This window comes from Drosophila albomicans, chromosome 3, assembly GCF_009650485.2.
Source record: "Drosophila albomicans strain 15112-1751.03 chromosome 3, ASM965048v2, whole genome shotgun sequence".
NCBI lineage: Eukaryota > Metazoa > Arthropoda > Insecta > Diptera > Drosophilidae > Drosophila > Drosophila albomicans.
The window spans coordinates 1,378,907-1,399,853 of NC_047629.2; the positions used below are offsets into that span (position 1 = coordinate 1,378,907).

The following is a 20,947-nucleotide window of genomic DNA, read 5'->3' on the forward strand; positions in this document are numbered from 1 at the left end:
TGTTCGCCCTAAAAGTATGCAATACTTTTGATGAAAATTTCCACTTTACTTTGCGAGGTATTTTACATTTTAAATTTTCTTCTCACACACACATACAATTCAACTTTAAATGGTTATAACTTTATCTATAACACTTTTAATTAGTTAAAAACGTATGTACTTTTATAATCTAATCGTAATCTTTTAAAATATCTTCATGTACGGGTATCAAAAAATTCCCCCTGTGGAAGACGCCACTGCATAACAGGTTTGGAGCACAAGTTAATTATGAAGTTGCGAATGGGGATGATGATGATCGTCAGACGTTGACGTTCAGCGACACGAGATACTCGGGAGCTGAGAGCCGAGACCCGATCGATTGAATAGTTACGCTTCGGCCGGCAAACGTGCAAGTTGTGAGTTTGTGATCGCGCGCTTAAAGCTAAGTTTCTGTAGCGAGTCAAGTTACTCACCACATAAAGCAACGTAACTGTTCAGTAATACATATACGCATTCAAACGCATACGTGCACACCATATACGTACTTACTTGTATGTATGTATGTCGGTAGATACAGATGTGTTTGTACATTTTGTTTACTGCCGGAGCAACAGCGCTAAATCAAACAACCAAGTGAAAGAGGAAACAACGAAAACAGAGCCCCAGTTTAACATCTGACGAAAAAGAGAAATTTACGTTTGTTCTGTTTGCGACAAATCGGAGCTACGCACAAACTATTTTTGATATAAAAAAACAACAAACAAGACTTTTATCCCGAGTGTGACTGTTGATTCCCGTTAAAAATGGCCAGGTAAGCAAGATTGGGGATCGATTATACAATGGTCCATCTAACAAATATCTCTGGCCAGTTTAACTGCTTTTGCTAACACTATATATGCATGTATTTTCGTATGCACATACATACATACAGGCGTACTCGTGCTTTTCTAGAGTGTGTTTCATTGCATATCTTACATAAATTAAAATAAATTTAGCAAAATTTAGAGTACGCCAATCCAATCCACAAAGATAAAATGTGTTCGGGATGCACACAAACTCAGAATGTTCTGTTAACAACAGATGAGTTAACAGAGACGAACACATGTATGTGTGTGTTAACTGTCTAATGTTATTATTAATTATTTGCAGTTGAACAAATCTTTAATGACTTTGCTATATATGTATATTTACAAAAGTGTAAATAGATAGCAATGTGTATAAGAATAATAATAATAAATAATTTACGTCTAACGTTAGATAATCGCTTAGTTGCAACATTGTATCTAACAAGCAGAACGACCCCCAAAAAAGATACTCTTGTATTTTTTATCACCATCAGATGTTGTTGAAAACCTGTCTCTCCTTTCGAATAAACATTTAAATCTCAAAGAACTCCACCTCTTAAAATGGAAATTCGTCTACTGGTTTAGATGATACTAGCTCTCTAAATTTTGAAACTGTCCCAAAAAAGCTTGGCGGAAGATTCTCTTTATGCGCAACTTGGCAAGAACCGGATTAAATTACCAGATCATCATGATGCCATAGAAAGCATCTTACCAAATTCGACGGTTAATTAAATACATAAATTAAAACGATGGCAGTATTATTTAAAAAATATTCGTAACTGAAGTAACTACTGACTACTTCAAAGTAGATTTACCATCGAGTTCCCACAGACATCTGTCGCAGTACACGCCTTTATTTATTATAAACACACACTCTTCCAGACTTGAAGTGTGAATTATTCAAACAATTTGAAAAACTATGTAGTATCCGAAACAGTATACGCCTCTTAAACTTTGACCTAATCAATGCTTACCGCACCGAGTTTCAATTTATAAAGTTCCCAAGCGCGACGTTACCTGCAATCACATTTAGAATGACGTTAATTGTTATGCATGAAACTGGTTACCTTGACAGCAGAAGCAACAGCCTCAAGTCAAGTGGAAGAGGCGTTGATATATGATGCAGTGGCTCAAGTGGAGAAATACGACAGACAATGAGAACCACCGCAGCTGACGGCGGCCAAGTACAGTGCAAAACGAGCTCCATTACATGCAATTATGTCCGCTTCTTGAAACCACAAAATAGTGATTAAAACTCCCAATGTTCGTTCCGTCTTTTAACTGCAACAACAAGGTTGAATCAGTGTACACCTGCCTCTTGGCCCTGCCCCCTGCGCCCTCGGAAGTCTGAACATATTAGCGCTGTTTTGTTTTTGCGGCAAATTTTATGGAGCTACTTGACGAGACGTGAACATTAAGCAGCCTTCAGATAGTCATCGTAACTACTCCCTAGGCTGACCCATTTGCCGGCCCTTTGTAGCAACACTTGCCACATAAATCCCCAATTAATTATGGATACAGATAAGAGTTACGCTCTACTTGGGTCTGATTCAAGAAAACCTGTTGGCAAATTCTAATCACAGCAACTCACAACAATAAGATAATAATATAATTTACTGTAGCTTTCAAATTAAAACCCGGTAGAAAATTGGCGAACCTCTTGCGTGGCAAATTCACTAATTTACTAGCAAATCATCTAACTGGGTTTCGGTTCAATCCAAAGAGATAGCAAACTTGGGCTCAAAGTGAAAGCCAGCTAGTCGTGAGCTCAAGTGGCATCTATGAGATCTACAATTGTAGCGCTGAGCAATGACGAGGCAACTTGCAGTTGCAGCCGTTCAAGCTTTGAACTAACTTAACGCTCAAATTGCATACGATTACAACAAATATGTACTTATAGTATATGCATGTTATTTTCGTATGTAAATTGAACACATTTTCTTAATGTTGGTTTTATTTGTGCTTTCAAAACTTTCAACATCTAATTGCCAATGGACAAACTTGGACCATAAATACGAAAAAGCAAAAACGTCATTATAAAATCATTTGCCATGACCATATGAAGAGTGTCCAAGACAAACTCGGATGCGGATGCAGCGACTAACGCGAAATAAACTAATTGAGACAGTTTGTTATTGCGTGTTCGCGACTTGGCCAACAAAACCTGTCATTACAAGCGGCTTTTGACCCAATTGCAATTAGCATTTAATGTGGTTACGCGAATTTAGATTACTTTTTCTTTAATGTATTCGAAAAGTTTCCGTCTCGAGTGTCACCTTTGGTATAACGACAAATCAAAAGCTCTTTGGTGTTCATTAATGAAAAACACCTACGACATGTTGTTAGTTATATAAATACATATTAAAGTCCAACTTCAGATAGAATTCAACTATGATACCAGAAGTTCGTTCATTCGTCTTGAACTTTGGACTTTGGATTATTGTATAATCAGTTTCGAGAAGTGCGCCAAAAACTTGTTAACTCGGACCAGGGAAGCATCCACAGCCACGCACGCGTTGCTTTGCCTAATGATTTGATGTCGTAACCGAGTTGAGATGAGGCGAGTGACACTCGCCAACGAACCTGCTAGCGATTGAATGCCGACCCGACTAGGGAAAGTTTTGTCTTTTGTCTTCACTTTTTTGTATGTTCACAATGATGCTCGTAAAACAGAATCTGTAAATATAATCGTATATATGGGAAATAGCTGAGTTATATGTTAGTTATATAAACCAAACTGTGTGCGTTTTAACTGATGAATTTTTACCCACTCACACAGCACGCCGATTACAGACTTTTATGCGGGCCGCAATGTGTTTATCACGGGTGCCACAGGTTTTGTGGGCGTCACCATTGTGGAGAAGCTGCTGCGGGATGTGCCCAATGTGGGAACCTTGTATTTGCTGATGCGCGCCAAGAAAGGGAAGAACATCCAGGAACGTTTGGAGGAACTGAAGAAGAACTCGGTGTTTGATCGATTCAAGGAACTGCAACTGGAGTCGCGACTTTCAAAGATAGTTCCAATTGAGGGCGATGTCGGCCTAGAGAATTTAGGCATCTCGCCAAAGGATCGCCAAACCCTTATCGAAAATGTTAATGTTGTTTTCCATTCGGCTGCCACGCTAGATTTCTTCCAATCCCTTAAAGAAACCACAAACATCAATCTACGTGGCACACGTCGTGTTGTGGAGCTCTGTCAGCAGTTGACCAAATTGGATGCCTTGGTACATGTGTCCAGCGCCTATGTAAACTCGTACATTACTGAGGTGGAAGAGAAGTTGTATCCCTCGCCAGATGATCCCGAAAAGATCATTCAGCTGGCGGAAACGCTTAACGACGATGCTCTCAAGGAGCTGGAGCCAAAGTAAGTTGACAACGTCGCAGTCTATTTGAGAATTGTTCTTAATCTTTACGCTCTACAGATTACTAAAGGATCATCCCAATACTTACACGTTCACCAAACATCTGGCGGAACACGAAGTGGCCAAAGTTGCAAGCAAATTCCCCTGCGGCATTGTGCGTCCCAGCATGAGTGAGTTGACCGAATGATACGAGATCTTATGAACCTCACTTACATATTTTGTTGAATTGCAGTCACGGCTGCCTGGAAGGAGCCAATTCCCGGCTGGACGATTTCGAAGAACGGACCACAAGGCTTCTTCATGGGCGCTTCAAAGGGTATTTTGCGTCGATTACCCTTGGATCCCACTCTGATTATGGACTACATTCCCATCGATGTGGTGGTCAATGGCATCATAGCTACTGGCTTCTATGTCAATTCACTGAAGTGAGTTTTGCAACAAATTGTGCAAACTTATAGTATCTTTTGCTAATGACTTATTATTGCAGAGTTAAGAATGGCAATCGTCCAGCCGAGCTGCAGATCTTCCATCTTACCTCCAGCACATACAAGCCTTTCCGTTTCGAGTTCTTGACCGACAAAATCAATGGTTATCTACACGAGTATCCACTCAATAGTGCCGTCTGGTACCCAAATCTTCGTCTGGTTAAGAGCCTTTTCCTGTTCCGTCTCGGCGCCATTCTCTTTCACTTCATACCTGGCTTTTTCCTCGACTTGGTTACCAAGTTATCAGGTGGCAGGCCCATGTAATTACTATCCCTATCTACAATCCTCTTCCTTGATAATCATCCTTATTCACACTTACAGCTTGATGCGCTTGCATAAGAATGTATGGAACTCATTGAATACCCTGGAGAAGTTTATATTCACGGAGTGGCATTTTGATAGCAAACGTCTATTGGCTCTGTCGAAAACTCTAGATCCCGTTGATAGAAAGAAGTTCATTATCGACATTAGTGAGCTTACCTGGGATGAATACTTTGCCAACACTATTCGAGGTGTGCGTCAGTACCTGAGCAAGGAGTCTCCAAAGAATCTGGAAAAAGCGCGTCGCAAAGATAAAATGTTAGTAGACTTTAACTACCATCGGTATATTTAAATATCATTGCTCATTTTTTCGAATTTTTCAGTCTCTTGGGCCTCCACGTTGTGCTGCAATTAGTCTTCTACTACGGCATCTTCAAATTAATTATTGGGTTGACCGGGGTGTCTTCAGCGAAGGCTGCTCTCATTTTGCCCGTGTTTTACTATCTGTTTGGACTAATTTAGGGTCAAATTACATCTGAGCATGTATGTTATATATAGTTCTAACAGTTCTCAATTATTTATGTATCATTTGATCAAGGTTTGGTATTACATTTATTCATTTATTCTGAATGCAAAATATAAGATAACCAAGCTGTGAGTTACAGCATGAAAACAAAACAGTGTTATTGACTTTTAAATACTGTTGGGCGCGAGACTGTAAATCGACGACTTTTGATTGTTATTAATCGATCTTTTTAAAACAATGAATCGATTAGTCGAATCCAATTCCTATTTGATTCGAACGAACTGAAGTTCCAATACATAACAACATTTCGGTCATTGAAATAGAATACATTCATGACACTACTGTTTTATAATTACTTATGAGGAAAAAATATATATCAATGTATAACTTTTGGTATTTTCCATGTCTAATTAATTATATGACTCGCTACACTGACAATCATGTTTTTATATTTTGTCGATATAATATCGATATTAACTCAAAGTCGACTCCACATATTCGATATTAATTTTTATCAACATTGGTGACGTTAGATTATTGCTCAGCTCTGTTATCTATCTGTGCGCAGATGTGCTGTTTCAAATTCAGTTCAAGCAGTTTACGTGTTTTTCATTTTTTTTTTTTTGCTCTTACTTTAACCAGAATTTACATTTAAAACTTTTATTCATCGGTCATAAAAAGTGATGTTGATTCAATAAAAAACTAAATAATCGATCGATGCTAATAACAGTTCAGTAAAATGTTAGGTCTAGTTCACTGTTATCAAACAATCAGCTGTTTTCATTTGCTGCTAAGTTCGCGGATCAGACGGATCGCGTAGAAATCGAACGAAAATCAAAATAAATACAATTGTTGGATTAATAATAAATGTAAAAAAAAAGAGAAAATACCCTTGGCGAGAACGATACGAAACGGAAATTTCACGAGCGAGTACAAGTGCGTTGTTCTGCGAGTGCAAAGAATAAAGTGAAAGCCAAGCCAAAGGCCAGCAATAAAAACGGCCGCAAGAAAGAGAATAAGTGAAAACACAAAAGTTCATGCAATACCCAAGTGTTGTTGAGGAGGAATCAACACAAAGCAAAAGAGCGCCCATATTCTAATTGTCTTGTTTTCGTAAGTATACAATGTGATTAACTATTTTGTACATAGTATGTGCATATATGCACAACGACTACTATTACACATGCAACAAGTTGCATCCGTGTCTAACCCCCGTCCATAAATTTGCTACTGAAAATTAAGTGTGCGTGTGTGTGTACACAAAACTGGCTGTGCACCTTTTGGGCCATGTTTGTGTTTTATTTCATATTCTACTATGTAATTTCTTAGGCCAGACCAGATGGTATTTTATACATTTTATTTGAATTTTGTATTTTTTATCTTTTATTGCGTAGCACTGCTGCCAATGTCACCTGTTTTTATGCACTCGCTCTCTCGTTCGCACTTATTCAGAAACACTAACACATACATGCCGACGATCTGGCTGGTTTTTATCTTGCCATACCTTGTTGTTGCCGTTTCTGCTGTTAATACAGCGAGCCGAGCAGCGTCGCGTCGTCGCCGTTGTCGCTCTACGTGTCTCTTTCGCACATTCGCATTGTGTGAGTGTGTGTTTAAGTGCACGTACATACACATGTACACACAGCCATACGCGTTCATACACATACATATGTATGTGTGTACTTATCCACGTATGTATGTTTTTATATGAATATTTCCGCCCCCGCCCCATTACCACAATGATAACACAAAAACCGTGACAGGGCATAGACTTGGGAAAAAGCTATTTGGGACCCGGGACCAGGGCTCTTACCGATTTGCCATTATGGCCCAATTCTAACGAAAATATTTAAATGTGTTAGTGTGTATACAGGTATTTCTTTGGTTATATATTTCCCCATAATTTCTAATCTAAAAGTGCAAATATTGATTTTGTTTCAACGACTGTTTGCGTTCGGGGATTTTAGCATAGTTTTATCAATGGTCGTCGGACAGGTTCCGTTGTTGTCACTCGCCTACTAGAGATGAACACGGGCCTAGCACGGCGTGTCACGATCAGTTTCGATAATTGATAAGCTACGTCACCCGACAACAACAAATATTTTTGTCGACTTTTAATTTAGGTTCTCTCATTTCTTGATATAGATCACTCAATAATAGTTGTCATCTATATGTTGATGCGTGGCGCAAACTTTTGTGCTTGTACATGTTTTAAAATCTGTTGTTATTGTTGCTGCTTGTCGTTTCCATTTTACGTCTTTGTTTATATGTATGTATTGTTGTTGTTGTTGTTGTTGCGGCGGCGGCTACTCTCGAGCTGCTGGGCCTTTGTTGTTGTTATTGCGGGAATTTCCCTGCATATTTACGTATTGAAATTGTATGTACAATTAAATATGATGAACTATATACACACAACCCTCTATAAGGCTGATAATTTCAACGTAGTGTAGTTGGCAATCTAAGCGCAGAGACTATTAAACATTATTATTATTATTTCACAAAAAGTGTGTATACTTGTTTTGAGCACATTTATTAGCCTGCTCAAGCAAGCGCCTACTACTATACTTAATGTAATTAATTGCTAACAGTCAACATTTTATGTACCAGCAGAGACCTCAGATATAATAAAAGCTTAAAATAAATTTGATTGAGGGGACTCCAGTGTACAATATGCCAATCATGACTTTAAACATATGTAACTTTATCAGCACTTTCAGTTTTAGAAATTCGTAATCAACATCTGAGTAAATAATTTTAGCTCTTTAAACATGAGATGAATGTACATACATATAAGTATACAAATTTGCAAATTTGCCGCTAACCACGAAGCGGTTTTCCTGATTAGAAAACCCCAATTTAACACCATATTTTCCCTAGCAACCCCCTCAACTGGATGTCTTTTATTTATTTATTATTATTATTTTTATACCCGCTACCCATAGGGTAGAAGGGTATTATAACTTTGTGCCGGCAGGAAATGTATGTAACAGGTAGAAGGAGGCATCTCCGACCCTATAAAGTATATATATTCTTGATCAGCGTCAACAGCCGAGACGATATAGCCATGTCCGTCTGTCCGTCCGTCCGTATGAACACCTAGATCTCAGAGACTATAAGAGATAGAGCTATAATTTTTTTTCGACAGCATTTGTTATGTTTGCACGCAGATCAAGTTTGTTTTTCAAATTTTTGCCACGCCCACTTCCGCCCCTGCAAATCAAAAAAAATCGAATAACAAGCGTAATTTTAAAGCTAGAGTTACGAATTTTGGTATATACAGTAATAACTATAGTAGTTATGATCCCTGAAAATTTGGTTGCGATCAAATAGAAATTGTCGAAGTTATTAAAGAAATACTTTTGTATGGGCAAAAACGCCTACTTACTGGGGGTCTTAGTTGCTTTGGCTGACAATCTGGTATATTGTGCCATCTATGGTATATTTTGAATGCGGTACTATATCGATATACCACATATACTATTTGGTATATTTTTAGTATTTTTGCAGTATATTTGGTATATTTTGAGAATAATTCAAAATGGGTAGCGGGTATCTCACAGTCGAGTACACTCGACTGTAGCTTTCTTACTTGTTTTTACTTTTAGTGAGCACCTTCTAAATATAACTTAAATTGTTGTTAATGTTGTTGTTATTATTGTTATTGATGTTGTATTTTGCTTCGCATTGATTATTTTCACATTTATGAAGAGGGTAAGAACAAGAAAGCTAGCCGAGCACCCAACAGAAAAGCAAACTCGTCTAGAAAATACCCTATATCAAGTATACTTTAAATTGGTCCACTTACGGTGAAAATATGCTCATATATAATCGAGTATTGTGGAATTCTTCATCATAATCGCTCATTTAACAGAGAACCGAATAATATAAACTCTCTTGAAGAAATCCCTTAGCTCACATTAGCCGTAGCGGCAACGGGATTAATGTATAAATAACCCATATCTAACTTTGAATACAAATTGAATGATGGATTTTATTTCGCACTATACAAAGTAATATTGGGGCAGGAGAACGACAGGAGAAACGATACGCATTTCTGTCTTGTTTCCGATTCGAAATTCGCGCCAATGACGTCAGTCAAGGCCTGACGTCTGCAGAAAATTCCGCAAAACGCCTCTTCAAATTATTGGCAAGCAGCAGCGGGCGCACAAAATAGAAAATACAAAATATAACAAAAAAAAAATAACAAAATACAAAATAAAATTAAATTATTTTTGTTCCATTTTGCGAGTTGTTTCCATTCCATTTCATGTCTTTGCATTTGATTTATAATATTTCGTTTATATTTAAAATTATTTTCTTTTTCGTTCCCTTCGTTTTGTATTTTGTCGGTTGTTCCCTACACAAAGTGAAAGTTGTTTTCCATGTTGTGTGTATAGCACAGTTATCTAGTTATTTTCTTTCTAGTTTTTCTACGCATTGTCTTCGAGAACCGTATGTTTTCTGTTTCAGAATTGAGTGTCTGATCGGTGCGTGGTACGGCGGTACATGTATAGTATATTGTGTTTCTCTTTTTCGTTTCAAATATTATTTATTTATTTATTTTTTTGACAGAGCAGACAATGAGATTTCCGGCCGATGCATTGATACTTCAAATGTTCGGCCTTCAAAGGCTGTCGTTACGGTAATCTATACATATGTACATATGCGAGTATATCTCATTAATGTTGATTACCGAACTGATAAAAATATGCCATACGTAGAATGTATTTTTTTTTTTTTTTTTTTTTTTTTTGTAATAGACAAAAACAAGTATAATTAGCAGTTTAAAGGTCAATTTGAAGGGTTCCCAAGCTGTATAATTGCCCTAAAATCCTATAAGCATTAACTCGATTTATATCAAATCCATTTGCTACGATCTGGGTCAGCAACAGAAAAAAAGGGTGGCGCCAAATACCAAAGCATTCGGAAAAACCTAAACGTCGGAATTTCCTGTAAACGGCAGATGATCCACTTGAAAATCTGTTGATCGACTGCACGGAAACCCCAAGTATTATACCCTGTAATGTAACAGCTGTTGGTATAATATAAACGTTCACGTATTGAAGAGTTTTCTGAGTTCACTTTCATCTAATAGCAGAATAAAGGGTATTTAGTAGTCAGCACTGGCGGTTATTGAATTTTTGCTTGTTGATCTGTAAATATATTTAACGAAGAATACGCCAAGCGCCGCCAAAGTTTTCACAAAAGCATTTTAATGAATGGAATTTTTTTGCGTGAAATTACAAGAAGATCCGTTCCGATCGAGCCATAAAACTTGTACATACATATGTGTTGCCAAAAATTAATTAGTTTATAAACATTTGTTTTGTTGTTTGTTGTTTGTCGTTTTTGTTTTTTTTTTTATTTTCCTTATATGTATGTAGGCTTTATGTTTGGCAAAATAAATGAGTTACCTTTGCATTTGATAGATGTACATATGTGCACAGATGCATACAAATATACACAAGTATACCATGTTTGTAAGTATATTCAATATGCAGATGTCTGTGCATACATCCCGTTTTGTATATTGCTTTAACATACACGAGTACTCTCAGTTTCTTCTATATACTAAGCAAGAAAAGCTGCACATTTTGACGTCGATTTTCTTTCCTTTCCGAGGCGAAAACTCGTGCACATTTCGTATATCTGTTGCATATATCTGTATCTATCTGTATCTGTATCTGTATCTCGCTAATTGTGAAGGTCGTTTACGTCTGCAGCCGTTCGTTTGTTTGTCTGTCTGCGCTACACCCTCGCAATAAGGCGCACGAAACGAACAAGCAAACAAAACGTAAACGAGATAAATTATCGAAATAAAACAAATTTTCATTATTGCCTCCCCGTTCAATCAAAATTCCCCTTTATACCATTATTTTCTTGCGATCAGACAATAGACATTCGAGAACAATATATATCAATATACTATAAAAATATGGTATATAAATATACTAAAAGCTGACTGGCCTTTTATCGTAATGACATCGAAGTATTTGTATTACAAGTAAATGTTAAATTTCTTTTGTAATTATTTTATGTAGGGTATTCAACTATCTGCTTTGCTTTAAATACTATACAAGTTCTGGCCACAGAATTTTGGTTGGAATTTGATGGAAAAATAAAAAAAATCGAAAGAAAATGTTCAACATTTTTGCACTAAATTCTTGATGTTGTTTTGCCTTTTAATTACTGCTTAATTTAAAGTTCGCTCGCATTTTTCGAAATTTTAAAGCGAATGAGCAAAAAATTTCGTCAAAAAATATATAACCTACATATTGGAAATAGACTTTTGTAATATATATAAAAAGGGTATCTTAGCGTCGCTGAAAATATGTTGAATTTATTTGCTATATTTTGTTGTTTGGTCAAATTTTTCAACTAAAAAATGCTGGAAACAAATTCTCTCGCTATTCTTGTGTTAATAAATTAAAAAAAAATGAAAAAATAGAATAAATAATATTTATGCCTGTGGCCATTTTAATGGCGCCATGTTAAATGTGCCATCGCAAATTTAATGCCAATGCTTTATTATTAATGCGTTTTTTGTGCATAAATGTTGACTTTTTATTGCTAGTCTCGTATTTTTGTATGTGAGAACGAAAGTTTATTATTTGTTTTTATTAATATCGTCAGTAGTTGTTTCCATTCGAAGAGCTCAGGTGAGCCGAAAATCCCCAATATATTGTTGTAGATATTCATGCATATGTATTAGGGCTGATTTAATACATATTCTTTAATCTATATTTAATCCTTGTGACGATGTGTCTGGTAATTAAGTATGTCTAACTTGAAGATAGTCTAGCCGATTGTACATTTGTTGATTTGATCGCTCTTTTTTGATAACTAATTAATTTCGTTCCTATACAACTCTTTCACCTCAGCATATCATTTATTTTCTTCTCATTTATTTTTCGCATTCGTTTTTTTCTTTCTTTTTGTTGATCTCTTTGCCTGCTTTCAAATATTTCATTCAATTCTCGATGCTTTTGTGCAACACCCACACAAAAGTTTATTTTTAAGAAATTTATAAGAGCAAAATTGCTTACCAACACAGAAAGAGTGAGAGAGAGAGAGAGAGAAGAGTGCAGAAAAGAAAACTCAATACAAGTGCAAAATATTTCTATTACTTTTTAATTTTCTCAATGTGTGTGTTTGTCAAAAATATTGAATGATTTAATTGATTCGTTTCACTTCATAACATGTTAAAGGGAATTAATAGAACTAATGAATACAGCGTAATACGCTTTGTATTATTGTTATTACTTCTTTGTTTTTTGTTGATATTTATAGTGGAATGCATTTCACATACACATATTGTGGCGAGAAGGAAATTACAAGTTGTGTGTGTTGTTATTCGACGGCATTCATTTAATTGCGAGCATGTTTTCACATACACTTGTATGTTTATACGTATGTAGAAACAAACATATGTATGTGAGATGTATGCTTCTCAATTTTTGAAGACTCTTTGAAATTATTTTCGAAAATGTTTTCAGTTTATCGCTGGCATTTAAGGCGTACAAACGCGTCTCTGAGACTTTTGAGAATTGCGGAAAACTGCGGGAGATTGTGTTCTGTTTTGATAAAAAATATTTCAGCACATTAAAATGTTAATAAGCATATTTGAATATGTATTATAATGATTTAGCCACCAACGTGCAAAAATTTATGATTGAACATGTGCAGAAAACTGAGTTCTAATTGAATTGTGAAATAACTCGGATGTTAATATTTATGGCAAATAACACAAATAGAAAACAAACCAAAAACAAATACATATGCATTGAATGTAAATGGCAATAAACAATATTCAATTATTAAAAAAGGACTGAAAGCAAAGCAAACAAAATTGTGTGTGTGTGTATTGTTTAACAAACATCATCAATCATATTTATAAAACGATTTTCTTCGAATTTTCTAAGCGCTTTCAAGTGCGCGATTAAATCAATAATATTCAAAATTAGTTCATATCAAAATGTAAGTGATTAATAAAAAGAAAGAAATTAAATAATAAGTGCAAACTTATAATATTTATTGACAACTTAACTCTCTGGACGTCACATTTACCAATTCATCAATGCCAATAGTTGCTCATTATTTCTGCACCTTATTTGTCTTTGACATAGAGTCGATGTCATCCTTGACACTGGCCTAGCACTGGCAGCAGCACGAGATAACGAGATTTAGCTGGTCTGTCTATTTAATTTTCCCCGTTCGTCTTTCTTTTATTATTATTATTATCGTGTTTCACATTTTGCGTTATTTTCGCACAAAAGTTTTGAGCAATTTTTTATGCTTCGCCTTGAATGGTGTCATAAATATTTTTAAATTTTCAGTCATTTGTTTATTGTTCTCGGTGCTTATCCAAATTGTTTGAAGCTCTTTGATTCTTGCCAGCTTCTCTGCTTGCATCGCAGCAGCAGCCACAGCATCGACATCGACATCGGCATCGGCATATTCATTGAGTTTGCTTCGAGTTAGCTGTTTGTGCTAATTCTAGCCATGAACTAATGAGTGGGAGAGGTGACGTTCGCTTTCTATTTCCATTTGTGAATCATTTAAAATCGATTCTTAATTTAATTAGCGCACTAATTTCCATTATTATGGTTGCTACTTACAGGTCTGCAGCAGTGACAAATGATGGCCTAAAATGGCGGCTACACCACCAACGCCGCCCGGAGCCAACAATTTCCAACTAAATGGCAATTCTCCACAGCAACAGCAAAGAGCGAATAATCCAAGCCCACAACAACACGCCCTCCATAAGCGAGGCACTGCATCAACATTTTCAATTCAAGGCACTGCTCAACGCCGACGAGGATCAGCAACAACAGTTGCCCCCCAAACGGATCAGCAACAACAACAACATTAGTAGAAGCAGCAGTTATGAACAGCTGGAGGAGGCAGCAAGGCCAAAAGCAAAGCTAAGCTGCCAGTGCACAAACATTAGTATTATGCACCTGTTCCATGAGATGAAGCAGGAGTTTCCAACGCTACCCGATGCCCTGGTGACGCAATGCGTCAATGAGAATTGCCATCAGCGTGATAATTGCATACAAATGTTGAAAAAGGAGCTCTCACTGCATCCCATACCCGTGCAGTCGTATCCCGCAAAGGTGTTGCAACAGCAGCAGCAACAACAACAACAGCAGCAACAGCAGCTGCAGCAACGACAGACAAAGCCACCGACGCCTTTAAAACCATCACGTGCTGCGCCGACACAACCACCCATTGGCCATGCCAACGGTAATGGCAACGGCAACGATAGCGACAGTGTCGAGGCGCCACCAATTATACCCCCAGCACGTCCGCGTCCCACCACATTGAATCTGCAACGTCAGCTGAATGCGCAACTGCAGCAGAAGATACAACAGCGTCAGCAGCAGCAGCAGCAGCAACAACAGCCACCACAGCTGACGCCAGGTGCACAGTATAAGCCATTGAGGCGAGCGCCGCCGCTGCCACCGAAGCGACAGACAGCGATAGCGAGCAGCGGCGATGGGGCTGCGCTCTCACTCGCACAGCAGCAACAACAGCAGCAGCTGAGCAGCTTCTCCAATGATTCCTCCTGTCTCACCAGCCCTCTCAGCTCTAGCGAGTCTGAACTGTCGCTCAGTGTCTCCTTATCATCGCCAACGACGTCAGCAGCAATAACAGCAACAGCAGCAGCACCAGCCCCAACAGCAACAGCAGCGACGCCAGCACCGACGACAACAACTGCGCAATTGCGTTCTCCAGTTCGACATCGCTCAGTTATAACGCTACAGCCGGAACCGCCGTATGCACGCGAATTTTCAAACAACGCCGTCGCAATATCGCCAACGCCGCCATCGCCCACATCTGGAGCGAGCACCCCGAGCGGAAGGAAGAGCTTCACGTCGCTGAATCTCACATTGCGACAACCGCAACAGTCGAACGGCGGCGCTGCGCCCGCGACCATTGACATTACGGCCGGCCCGGCGGCCAGTGGCAACGGCAGCAGCGGCATCACATATTCGAGCAGTAGCTTTGACGCGCGTCGTGGCACCCATAAGAATTTCCAATTAATCGTCACCGACGAGGGCAGCGTCTTTAGTGCCGGTTGTGTGCGTCCTCAGGTACCGCTCTACGCGCCCTGCCCTCCCCCACCTGTCCTCGCCACCGATGGAGCAACGCCACCGCCATCCGCATTTGTTTCGTCACAATCGCAGCAACAGCAACCGCAACCGCAGCCAACGGCTGCAGTCGAAGAGATGGCTCAAGTATTTCCATATCCAACACAGGCGCAGAATCACATTGTTGCCTCCAACTACAACAACAACCATTTGCACAACAGCAGCGCTGACAACAGCCCCAGCGTCACACACATGCCCCTCTATGAGGGCGTCGTGCCCGAATGCGATCGAGAAGGTGAGTGCAAAACAATTGGAGTATGGGGATTGGGGATGGGAATGGGAATGGAAAGGTGGCAGAATCATGTGTTCTCGGTCGTCTAGTGCTTATCGTTCACTTCGCGGAATGTCCACTCAAATGTGTGTGACTATCGCTAAGGTTGCGATTAATCATTTCAACAAGTATCGATATATTCGGTAGCGACAATTAATTCGAAAAATGATCGAAATGAGATTGGCGACGAATTGAAAATCTGCTTACACGAATTATCAGGCTTTTAAAGATTTGATAAGAAATTGCTGCATTTTTAGTTATTAGATCACAGTATCATAAGTAAAAACACTTCAGTCTCAACATTTTTAATATATATTTCCAGTCAAAGGTAATTGTTATAGTTTCGTCATGTTTCGCATGCACGAAATCGCCCGATATCTGAGTTCTATTTATGGCTGCTTTTTCGTTGTTATTGTGGCTCAATCGCGCATGGAAGTCTCGTTGTTGTTTTGTCCTTATCAGACTATTCCGTTTACAATTGATAACAAATTAAATTACGCCCCGAAATGAGTACGAAAAGAGAATGCGAGAGATAATTTTGTTATTCCAATCGTTGTGAAATGAGAGGGCAGTTCTTTAATGAATAATACGAAGGTGTGGAGTCTTCGTGCTGAGTGTGTTTACTAAAAACCAACATACTACAATACTTGTAGAATTGCATTTACAGGTTTACTTATTTTTATACTCGCTACTGATAAGGTAGAAGGGTATTATAAGATTGTGCCTTTAGGAAATGTATGTAACAAGCAGAAGGAGGCATCTCCGACCCTATAAAATATATATTTTCTTGATCAGCGTCAATAGTCGAGACGAAAGCCATGTCCGTCATATGAACACCTTGATTTTAGAGACTATAAGAAATAGAGATATTATTTTCGAGAGCACTTGTTATCCTTGCACGCAAATGAAGTTTGTTTCACATTTTTTCAAAGCCCACTTCCGCCCCGCAAGTCGATAAAAATCGAATAACAAGCGTAATTTTTGAAGTTACAGGAATTATTTTTTATACATATAATAACTATAGCTTTTTGATTTCTAAAAATTTATTTGCGATATATTTTATAATTAATACCACACTACTGCTCAAACACACTGGAACTTTCTTATTTGTTTGAATACTAATTAGAATAAAAATATTGAGGTTGATCCTTAATCACTAATTTTTAAATACCTAAGTTACTATATTTTTATTGCACCTGCATATGAATTTACTGTGGCTTAATCAAATATACTTTTTGTGAAACGTAAATAGAAATGATAATATCCATAACTAATCGTTTGATGCATTTAGTTTACTACATAATCTTGTGATTAGAATATAACTTACCCAAGGTGTACAAATACACCTATCCCATCGACATACATATTTACATAGATATATGTATATGCATGCCGCCCACGCTTTTATTTATCTATATACAGAGTCCGGCACATTATTTGCTGTCGAAATGTCTCTTGTCTGATTTCTTTGGCCTTTGCCCATTTCTTTTTCGCATTCCCCATTGGCTTTATTTCATTTCGTTTTGTTTTCGCATTTCTCTTGTGTTTTTCTCGATGCTTTTAAATAATTTCAATGTGTTTCCACCGGCGGCGCATTCCCCCGCGAGTTTCTCTGACCAGTATATCGTATTTTATTTATACAACAATTTTGCTCTCTTCTCTGCGGTGCTTTGTTGTTTAGATTCGTTCAAGTTCAGGGCAAAACGAGCGACGAGAGAAACTAATTCGGATTCCGTTAGATCATATAAGGCGACTACTTGACATGTTAAGCATACGCAGCGTGGGCCGCCTCAAGAAATTCGGGGAAAGAAAATCTTTTTCAATATAATTCATAGCAAGAATGATGGTGATGAAGATAATGACGAAAATTGTTGCGCTGACATTTAATCACATGGTTCACAAACTATAATAAAAACAAAAGCAAAAACACTTAGACTCTTAGGAAACGCATTTGCTTTTAGACAAAAATTTAAAGCGACAGTCAATCAAAGTCGAATAACGCTACCATTACGATTATATATATGTATGTGTGTATTCGAGATCATTTCTTTTTCTATCTTACTTTGCAATTATTTTTCGCGCTTACCATTAATGAATTTATTTATCAATTAAAATGTTTGCAAACACCCGCAAATGACGTACAAATTTCATCCGAATTTCCTCCTAGTTTTATATAGCAGGCCACATAACATTTTCGCATATTCATACATACTATAGATGTCCGATGGGTCTTGAGATCCTCCCTTGGCCCATTGCCCTGTTTGCTATTTCCGTTAGAAATCTATCAAATGTCTAAAAATATTTGTCTCTGTTTTAATTTTATTTCATATTATTTGAATTTTGTTTTATTTTCTTTTTGTTTGTTAAAATCAAAATCGAGAAAATCGTTTCAAATAGGGCGATGCGCTGCTTATTTTCAGGAAAATAAATTATTATTAGATTGATTTTTCGTGTGTTTGCGCATTTTGACTAAATTTAAATTTGTTTATGAACTTTTAGCGTGCGCAAAAATGCGCGCCATTATTTTTAGCAACAAACAGAGTAATAAAATGTGAGGTATTAAGCAAGCCCATTCAAACAGACACTAATGCCAATAGAGGACATATGCATTTACTATATAATACATATCGATAACTGATCGTTATTTGTGCTATTCTGCTTTCAGTCCATGCAGCCACCATCGAGCGACAGAAGACACGGCGGGATAAGCTAGCCAATGTGCTGCGTGATAACAAGAAGCGCCTGCTTAGCCTTGAGCAGGAAATTAACATACTGACCGAACCGATACCAGTGGGCGAATCGGAAAGACTGGATAGAGATATAAGGAAGCTTACTGACGACTGTCAGCGGCTGCTCAATATGATAAATGGTAAGGCGCACGAATTAAGATTGTATTAGATACACTTATTTATTTGGATTCCATCTGTTGCAGATCCCCAACTCAATGGCACTGCTGCCGCGTCGAATCCCATGAATCGTCAGCTCTCAGCGCCAGCGAGTAATAACAGTCAGACACCGCAGCAGCCCCACCCACGCCAGCGTGGTGCTCCTGGCAGGGTGCCTCCAAATTCGCTGCGGCTTCATTCGGTACCGGCACCTCCAACACAGTCGCAACTAGACTATGTGCAGCAGCATAGCAGTGCGCCCAGTTCGGCCTGCCTGACGCCGCAGCAGCAATACCAACAGCAGCAGATGCATCTGCAGATGCAGGAGCCGCCACCCACCTATGCGCAATACTATCAGTTTCAGCAATTTCTGCAACATCAACGTGCTGAGGCGGCGGCGAGAGCAGCGGCAGCTGCACCGCATTCTATCCCACCTCCACGAGCCCACACTAATGATGAGGAGGAGGAATCCCTGTCCGGATCAGATGAGGACGAGGGTGAGGAGCCACTGGACACGTGGGCCTGCAACTTGTGTACATTCCGCAACCATCCGCAACTGAACGTTTGCGAAGCCTGTGAAAATGTTAGGATCCAGCCGGGTATGATACGCATACTGCCAAGCGGCAATGATAATGCAAATTCCTCGCCCACAACAGCTGCTGCAGCTGGATCCGATGGTAATCGGCAACAGCCATATGCTTTACACACGTGATTGATTGTTCGATTGATTGATAGATCGATCGCCAGCTTGCCTGGCTTGATAAGTGATAACCATCATACACTTGTGTGCTAATTGCCAAGGATTCGAGCTCCATAGGTTCTATGTAGATGCGTACATAGATATAACCAACCCAGAGTTCTCTAACATGCATGGTTTGCTCGTGTTGTGTGCATGTTGGCTTTGAACTTTGAAACTGTGATAGAATTTAATCTAGTTTCCAGTTAAGCATAAGTGAAAAAGTCAAGTCATAAAAAAGGACATCTAATGTGTGAGTGTTTGTAACCGAACTCGCTGCTCATTTGAAAGACACAACAACATTAAAAAGAGAGAAACCCAACTAAATTACATATATTAACATTCAAATTTATATATATGTATGTAGAATGCGCATACATTATTAACAATATTTACACATAGATTTGTTTAAATAATATTTATGTAAATAACAAATGCCTCAATATCTGTTTTAGCGATATCGCTCTACTACTAAGTTTATTATTAATTTAAGCAGCTTGCATAAATAAAAAACAAAAGTTATTTCAATATTTACCAAGTCTGCTTTTTGCTGTTTTTGCCTTCGCGCTTCATTTTTTTTTTTTTTTGTGTATATATAATTTTAAATAAAATGATTAACATTGTTTTGCAGCACCAATGCTCAACCGTGAGGACATACATATTACTCTCTCACCAGGTGAAAACCGTAAGAACCCCTTGCGTTTTTAATAAAGGTTTTTCGTAAACATATTTTTATTACACAGGTATTATACACTCTTGGATACTGTCGTGACAGTTGGCCCAAACATTTAACACACAGAATAACAGATAAAAACTAGACAGCACTCACACCGATTATACATATGTGGGTTCCTTAAATTATTGTAACGGATTAAATTTGCTTTTGTAATTGTATTAAAAATTGAGACGCTGCTGGCAGCGATCGTTGTATATACTTACATACATACATACACATATACTTAATAATACAAAAATAATTGTTGATTTTCTGGTATAAGAATCAAGACTTAGTAGCACTTCTGTACATTTAATATAGTGAATTTTAATTGTAATATGTACAATTTGTAAATAAAAAAAACTATACATATAAAGGTTTTCTACAACAAAAACTGGAAACTATTGTGATTTTAATAAAAGTTTCCTTTCCTTAAATTTTGCATATTGTTATAATATATATATTTACATTTTTTATGTTTAATCGAATGTTTGGTATTGGATATATCAGACGGAATAGTTATACCTTTCATGCCGGAAGTAAACTAGGATCTCAAAAACATATTTAACGCAATAAGTGATTAATAGAACCCCAAGTAATGTTGATTTTCCTTTGGCATGTACATATGTCCTTAGTGCATAAGGGAATCCCCCATAAAAAAGTCCTCAAAATTTTTAATCGTAATCGAAATTTCAAAGCAAAGTCAATGTAGCCTACCGGCAAAGGTT

General features: G+C 37.9%; 2 protein-coding genes across 8 annotated transcripts; both read left to right on the forward strand.

Moving 5' to 3' along the window:
- The first annotated feature begins 363 nt into the window (after window positions 1-363).
- On the forward strand, window positions 364-5,613 carry LOC117566995 (putative fatty acyl-CoA reductase CG8306). Its single transcript, XM_034246670.2, has 7 exons — window positions 364-790; window positions 3,604-4,188; window positions 4,247-4,356; window positions 4,419-4,611; window positions 4,674-4,931; window positions 4,993-5,250; window positions 5,316-5,613. Exons 1-7 carry the CDS (start codon window positions 783-785, stop codon window positions 5,452-5,454), a joined length of 1,551 nt encoding a protein of 516 aa, XP_034102561.1. The 5' UTR covers window positions 364-782; the 3' UTR covers window positions 5,455-5,613.
- A 617-nt stretch (window positions 5,614-6,230) lies between these two features.
- Window positions 6,231-20,534, forward strand: LOC117566996 (ataxin-2 homolog). 7 transcript variants are annotated; one of them, XM_052003526.1, is made up of 6 exons: window positions 6,231-6,571; window positions 14,079-15,847; window positions 18,549-18,752; window positions 18,816-19,367; window positions 20,136-20,189; window positions 20,248-20,534. In XM_052003526.1, the coding sequence occupies exons 2-6, from the start codon at window positions 14,158-14,160 to the stop codon at window positions 20,274-20,276; spliced, it is 2,529 nt and encodes an 842-aa protein (XP_051859486.1). In that variant the 5' UTR covers window positions 6,231-6,571; window positions 14,079-14,157; the 3' UTR covers window positions 20,277-20,534. The 7 variants fall into 7 exon arrangements, 6 of the variants coding, with proteins under 6 accessions (XP_051859486.1, XP_051859487.1, XP_051859484.1 ...); XM_052003528.1 differs by lacking the exon at window positions 6,231-6,571 and having other exon boundaries at window positions 14,109-14,163; window positions 14,198-15,847; XM_052003527.1 differs by lacking the exons at window positions 20,136-20,189; window positions 20,248-20,534 and adding an exon at window positions 19,425-20,014 and having other exon boundaries at window positions 6,232-6,571.
- The last annotated feature ends 413 nt before the right edge of the window (window positions 20,535-20,947 follow it).